General features: G+C 41.5%; 1 protein-coding gene across 6 annotated transcripts in view; it reads right to left on the bottom strand.

Moving 5' to 3' along the window:
- nsd3.L (nuclear receptor binding SET domain protein 3 L homeolog) overlaps nucleotides 1–7,500 on the bottom strand; it is a 92,649-nt gene that overhangs the window by 15,048 nt on the left and 70,101 nt on the right. For 3 of the 6 annotated variants that reach the window (XM_018253572.2, XM_041587105.1, XM_018253573.2), the window contains 3 exons: nucleotides 6,615–6,758; nucleotides 1,125–1,284; nucleotides 72–274 (listed from right to left, as the gene is read on the bottom strand). In XM_018253572.2, the coding sequence (XP_018109061.1) occupies nucleotides 72–274; nucleotides 1,125–1,284; nucleotides 6,615–6,758 (507 nt within the window). The remainder of the gene's footprint in view (nucleotides 1–71; nucleotides 275–1,124; nucleotides 1,285–6,614; nucleotides 6,759–7,500) is intronic. The other 3 variants (XM_018253574.2, XM_018253575.2, XM_018253576.2) reach the window with 3 other exon arrangements.

Below are 7,500 nucleotides of genomic sequence, written 5' to 3'. Positions count from 1 at the left end.
TGACGGGTCCCCTTTAAGTCATTTTGGAACTGTTGGAAAGAGTGTTCTTAAAACAACAGTAAGATACCCACCTTTCTTAAAGGTCTTATTAATGCTGGTCTGGCCATCAGCAAAGCTCTTGTCTCCTTCTACATAGGGGAACACACGGCCCTGATGCACCCAGTAATAGTCATGTGATCCAAAGAAGAAAACAGGGAAGTCTCCGATGTCGTGCTTCAGGCCTTGGATATTAAGAGGAACGGACCTTGGGTTGCAGATCTCTGCAGGCCACCACCTAGCAACACAGACAGAAGATTTTTAGCTGGATTAGGAGGTTCACGAATATCTCAATATCTTTATATGCTGCTGTCTGTTCATTAACAATGTATACTGTGTAGCCTGGTCATTATCAGTGTATAGAGATACTCAGCATCATTATACAGAGCAGCCTGGTCATTATCAGTGTATAGAGATACTCAGCATCATTATACACAGCAGCCTGGTCATTATCAGTGTATAGAGATACTCAGCATCATTATACAGAGCAGCCTGGTCATTATCAGTGCATAGAGATACTCAGCATCATTTTACAGAGCAGCCTGGTCATTATCAGTGTATAGAGATACTCAGCATCATTATACACAGCAGCCTGGTCATTATCAGTGTATAGAGATACTCAGCATCATTATACACAGCAGCCTGGTCATTATCAGTGTATAGAGATACTCAGCATCATTATACACAGCAGCCTGGTCATTATCAGTGTATAGAGATACTCAGCATCATTTTACAGAGCAGCCTGGTCATTATCAGTGTATAGAGATACTCAGCATCATTATACAGAGCAGCCTGGTCATTATCAGTGTATAGAGATACTTAGCATCATTATACCGAGCAGTCTGGTCATTATTAGTGTATAGAGATACTCAGCATCATTATACAGAGCAGTCTGGTCATTATCAGTGTATAGAGATACTCAGCATCATTATACAGAGCAGCCTGGTCATTATCAGTGTATAGAGATACTCAGCATCATTATACAGAGCAGCCTGGTCATTATCAGTGCATAGAGATACTCCATATCATGAAACAGTATGGAGTCAGGTACAGATTCTCACTGTGAAAACATTAATAGTTCCACCTGCCTGTAGTTGCCCAGCTTGACCCACACAATCTGCTTGTAGTGCAGTTTCTTGCCACTTCTGCAGTCGTTGCAGCTCCAGGAGCCTTGAGGCATCTCCAGGTTGAGGCAGGATGGGTGGAAGGCAGCTGGACATGAGTCACAGCACAGGAGTTTGCCACCTCCTCGGTTGAAAAAGAGAACACACCTTATTAAGAATAGTGTTTCAGATACCTGCCAATTGCAGCCAACTGACAGAAAGCATTTAAAGACTGGATAATTCATTACACTGAAGGAGATAGTAGGGGTTATATGGAGCAATAGGAGGAGTTATAAGGAGGGTTATATGGAGCAATAGGAGGAGTTATAGGGAGGGTTATATGGAGCAATAGGAGGAGTTATAGGGAGGGTTATATGGAACAATAGGAGGAGTTATAAGGAGGGTTATATGGAGCAATAGGAGGAGTTATAGGGAGGGTTATATGGAGTAATAAAAGGAGTTATAGGGAGGGTTATATGGAGCAATAGGAGGAGTTATAGGGAGGGTTTTATGGAGCAATAGGAGGAGTTATATGGAGCAATAGGAGGATTTATAGGGAGGGTTATATGGAGCAATGGGAGGGGTTCTAGGGAGGATTACATGGGGTTATAACATGGGTTATAGGGAGGATTATATGGAGCCATAGGAGGAGTTACATGGAGGGTTATATTCAGCCATTGAATGGGTTACAAGGAAGGATTATATGGAACAATAGGAGGGGTTATATGGAAGGGTTAGAGCAACAGGAGGATCTATAGGAAGGATTACATGGGATTATAGGGTGGGCTATATGCAGCTATAGAAGGGGCTATAGGAAAAGGTTATATGGAGTCATAGAAGGCGTTATAGGGAGGGTTATATGGCGCAATAGGAGGAGTTATAGGGAGGATTATATGCAGCTATAGGATGGGTTATATAAAGCAATAAGATGAGCTTTAAATGAGTCATTATATGGATCAATAGGGAGATTATAGGGAGGAATGATTATGGAGCTATGAATGGAGGGTTATTAATTCAGGTTGATATGGAGCATATGAGGAGGAAGGATTATATGGAGTAATAGGAACAGAAATAAAAGGTGTCATATTCTTCTTTAAGAAAAATGTTCACTGTGTGTGGCTTTAACAGCCTTTTGAGAAGAGAATCTTACAGCTGATGCTGCCAGGCATAGAAATCCCAAATGTGATGCTATTGAGTACATAGCAGACATGTCGTGTATTATATGTATTTTAATGCACATTTATCGGCAACTCTGATTTGTAACATTTTTTCAGACAGGAAAATCAGTGTGTTCCAATTAAGCATCAGAAAACTTGCACAAACAACATCTCAAGCTGCCCGACACCATTCCATTCCTTTATTATTGAAACGCACCGTAAACCAAAATCATTAGTGTTTTGCTCCACTTCCCAGTTAGAGAGAAATTTCACCCAGGGTTTTGTGGAATAACAGAGACAAACAAACAAGCAAACAAAACACCTCCACAAAATCAAACCCGCTATATTCCCTCGGGCAAGCTCAACGTCGCCTCGTTGTTTCGAAAAGTAGGCGTTTGAACGGCTAAAGTCAGAGGGAATATAGTCTGTGTAAGCAAAGGCAACATAAAACAAAATAAACTGCTTACGGCTCAGCGTTTGAAAGGCAGATGCAAAATGAGCAAGCAGAGGGCTGAAAATAATTGTAGGCGATTTTAGTTACATCAATGAATAAATAAAAAAAAAGCGAGCAAAAACACAATATTTCTGTTAACCTAAGCAAGATTAATGAAATACCTCATTTCTTAAAGTGGTGGTTCACCTTTAAGTTAACTTTTAGAATGTTATAGAATGGCCAATTCTAAGCAACTTTTCAACTGGTCTTCATTTTTTATTTTCTATAGTTTTTAATTATTTCTTCTGACTCTTTCCAGCTTTCAAATGGGGGGTCTCTGACCCCATCTAAAAAACAAATGCTCTAAATGTATTGTTATTGCTACTTTTTATAACTCATCTTTCTTTTCAGACCCTCTGCTATTCGTATATTAGGCTCCTGTTCAAATCAGTGCACGGTTGCTATGGTAATTTCTGCCCTAGCAACCAGACTGCTGAAACTGCAAACTGGAGAGCTGCTGAATAAAAAGCTAAATAACTCAAAGACGAAAAATAATACATGAAAACCAATTGCATATTGTCTCCGAATATCACTCTCTACATCGTACTAAAAGTTAAATCAAAAGATGAACAACCCCTTAAACAAAAATGTTTGTTTTATTTTAAAGGAGAACTAAAGCATAACAAAGAAGTAGGTAGAAATGTTGTACATTATGTTTTGGGCTTCTGCCGGAGTAAAGATCTTTGTCTCCAAAGATGCCCCAGTAGCTCCCCATCTTCTTTACTGCTGATTCACTGCACATGCTCTGTGTTGCTGTCACTTACCTGAGTTTAGGCACCAACTGACAATATACAGTATATATAGAAATATAAAAGTCATGCTGATTAGTAATTGATTCAGATTCTCATTACATGGCAAACATGAAACCAGTGCAATTAGCATCAAAATTAAATAATTAGCCCTGTAGCTTCAGCTTCCCAGAGCATACTGAGCATGTGCAGTGCCACTGACACTCCTAACTAAATCCAAGATGGTGAGCTCCTGTGAAAACTTTGAAGTCCTGGATTATTACTATTATTGAGATGCTAAATCCTTAGGCTGGTACATTAAACCTATATCAAATAAGGCATTTCTAGCCATATTCATTTTAAGGGTTTAGCTCTCCTTTAAATGACTGCTTTTTTTTTTTGAAGATGTGTTCCATATACCTACTGACGTGGTTCCAAGGATGCGTAGGCAGATACAAGCCTTCAAATATGCTTTTCAGTAGAAATGGCTGTTCTAAAAGAGGAAGTCCACCTAAAAAATTCACTTATCGTGATCTAAGCAGCTTTGCAACTGGTCTTTGCTTTTTTAGATCTTTATTTTTAAAATGATAGGCACCCCCAAGTGATTTTATTGACTTACCCGAAACCCCGGGCCAGTGCTCCTATCAGCAGAAAACGGCACCGGCCCGTGGTTATACCAGCGAGCACCACGAAACGATCCTCTTTTCCGGCTTCTTCTTTCTTTAAATTTCCCGGGGCAGACGCATGCGCAGTTGAACGAAATAGCCAACTTTTTAGTTAAAGTTCCGCCATTCGTTCTACTGTGCATGCGCAGGAAAGAGGAAGATGCAAGAGGATCGCTCTGTGGTGCTCACTGGTATAACCCCGGGCCGGTGCAGGTTTCTGCTGATAGGAGCACCGGCCCGGGGTTTCAGTTAAGTCAATAGAATAACTTGGGGGTGCCTAACATTTAGCACCCTCAAGTGTACAAAGCCTTTCCTTTTCCTTTAAACAAAAACTCACCATAAAGTTATCATCTCTTCAGACATCTGTGGGACAAGGAGACCATGGGGTATAGCCTCTTCCACCAGAAGGCAGGACACTACGGAGAGAAGAAGACTACCTCCCACCCCCCGCTACTATACCCCTCTCCCTGAGCCTGAGAGAGACAGTTTTGTATATGTCTGGCCGCTGAATTTTTGTAGGTACTGGACCCATAATTGTGCTGCCAGGGACAGCGGAAGGGAAGCTCGAGTGTAAGGAGGGGAAGAGATAGCTGTGGGACACAAGGGGTTGAGGGTACTTACAGCTCTGGGAAGGAAATCTCCTGTAACATTAAACCACCAAAAAAAGGGGCACAGGACATAAAGTATTTTGATCACTCACCACGTAGAACAGGTGGTTCAGGTGCACCAGCCCCAGACCCTCAGTTTAGGGAGCAGATAAACCAGCAGCAAACAACGAAGGAGTATCTTCCACAAGGGCCACCAAAATTAAAGTTAAAAATATAATATTTATAATATTATAAGGTGTCAAGTGCAGGGACTTCTTCCTACTTTGATCTGCGTTTTTGGCGCATGCACAGTAGGAGCATTTACCGGTACGGATCTACTGCGCATGCGCCAAAAGTCACAACGTTTTCCGATTTCACTTTGTGACATTCAGCGCATGCGCAGTAGATCCATACCGGTAAATGCTCATACTGCGCATGCGCCAAAAACGCAGATCAAAGCAGGAAGAAGACCGCTTGGGAGAAGATGGCGCCTGTGAGCTCCGTGGGCAGGACCTGCGCAAAGGGGTGAGTAACAAGTTAGGGGCATTTGCCCAGGGGGACAGGTAGGCCAGGGGGGAGGAGGGAGGGGGGCAACACAGGGGAGGGGGGAGGGTTTTTGCGGCCAGGAAATGTCCTTCTCCTTTAAGGCAAGTCTTGTATCATAGCATAATCTTGTTTGTGCACCAGAATGGGGGACCTGATGTTCATCCCCATGCCCTGGTTACACAATTAAATGGTGAAGAGAGAGGGGAATGTGGGGAGAGCAGTGACAAGTTTACAACAGCTATCAATGCTTTAATAAAAAAACTAATTTGGATTTCATGTTGAATTTGAAAAGGACTTTTATTATACAGAATTTTTATGTCTGGGTGACAGGTCCACTTTAAACCCATTATATTCAGACAGCTGACCAGTACATTCTACCTGCTGAATGGTTCTATAGGATGCAAGACCAGTAGCAAACTGAAGACCATTTACAGAATTACCAAACCATTTCCTAGTTTCCCGTAGGATCACAGAGTCTTGCTAACCCTCCCTTCACCGTCTTTCATTGTGAAGTGATGCATTCCGAGAAGACCTGCGTCCCTCTGATTAAAGAATCTCAAGAGTCGGTGCACCCACTATGAAAAGCAGATGGACTTCACAATGGGGTTTGACTGTGAGCCTAAGGGGTGGTTTGTTCTTACCAGTATCGTGGTTTCCTTTTTATCCATCTGTTTATTCTATCATTTATCTGTCACTCTGTTTTATTCTGCCTTTCTTGACCTGCATACAAACCTCTGCCTGGTTGCCAGGGTCAGTGACCCTAGAACACTAAACCGGAAAGCAAAGACCGATTACAAAACTCTAAATCATACAATACGCTGCTTTTAAGATGAACTTCCTCTTGGTTATTTGAAGGCTGGGCCACGCTGCAATTAATGGAAATCTGGAATTCTTAAAGAAACAGTAATGCTTCAATACAGTATATAGAAACAGTATCAGGGCGACACTCCGAATGCAGACAAAAACAAGAGACTAACAGCACACTGTTTCATATAAGATCAGTTTAAGCATTACCGCTCCATTATGATAATATGAGCGAATTAAAACAAGACCTGTTCAATTTGAATTATTTTAAGCCCTTAAAGCCATTCATCACACACAAAGCCATGAAAACAAACCACCCACTGAAGTAAGCATTTGTCGCGAATTTGTACGACGTGCAAAGCAAGAATTCGGGAAAGGGTGCTGTTGCTCGGCAGGGGGAAATATTTCTATACAGCAGCTTAAAAAAAGCAACACGAAAATTATAGAGGGCTGGGGAAATAAATAAGAGAAAAGCTATTTTTTTTTTTTAGTTACCTTTCTCAGATTTCTTTATGTAAGCTGGCGAGGAAGAAGGAATCATAGGTATTTTCATCAACTCTGCACGCTTTGAGTCAGTCAGTAGAAAGTGGGACTTAATGGACATAGAACTGACCAGGGAATAATCCTGAACTATCAGCCCTATACAAAACAAACAGAGAGATGCAGTCAATGAAAGCACCCATGATTCCACAAGGAGAAAAGTGTAAAATAAATACACAAAAGGGGAGAGGGAGACAAGAAAAAAAATAAAAAAATAGACAATGACAATGGATAAAAATGTGATCATATGGAGAAGCTGCACAAGGGATTAGCGGCATATATATGTCACCGCAATATGCTGGGAAGGGCCTTTGACTTCCCTTTGGGGTGGGCAAAGACCCATAATTCTTGCTGATTGTGTAGCTTCAGGCTTTGGAGGGACACCCCCTGCCAACTGCACGTTGCCCTTGTATGAAAGGACACTGTTCAATAATTGGGGCCTACAGTGACAGGACCGTATCAATGTGCCCATGAACTTCTGATCAGAAGGAATTCTTCAGTATAAAAATAAAAACTGGGTAAATAGATAGGCTGTGCAAAATAAAAAATGTTTCTAATATAGTTAGTTAGCCAAAAATGTCATCTATAAAGGCTGGAGTCTTAACATAAGTAGGGATGCACCGAATCCAGGATTTGGTTTGGGATTCTCCCTTTTTCCGCAGGATTCGGCCGAATCCGAATCCTAATTTGCATATGCAAATTGTGGGCAGGGCGGAATTTCACGTGACTTTTCATCACAAAACAAGGATGTAAACCAATTTTATTTCCACTTTTTCCTTTCCCGTCCCTAATTTGCATAAGGATTAGGATTCGGTTCGGTATTCGGCCAAATCCAAAATAG

The sequence above is a fragment of the Xenopus laevis genome, chromosome 3L (assembly GCF_017654675.1).
Source record: "Xenopus laevis strain J_2021 chromosome 3L, Xenopus_laevis_v10.1, whole genome shotgun sequence".
NCBI lineage: Eukaryota > Metazoa > Chordata > Amphibia > Anura > Pipidae > Xenopus > Xenopus laevis.
The sequence above is the reverse complement of the archived record's forward strand: the minus strand, read 5'-3'. Positions and strand labels throughout refer to the sequence as shown.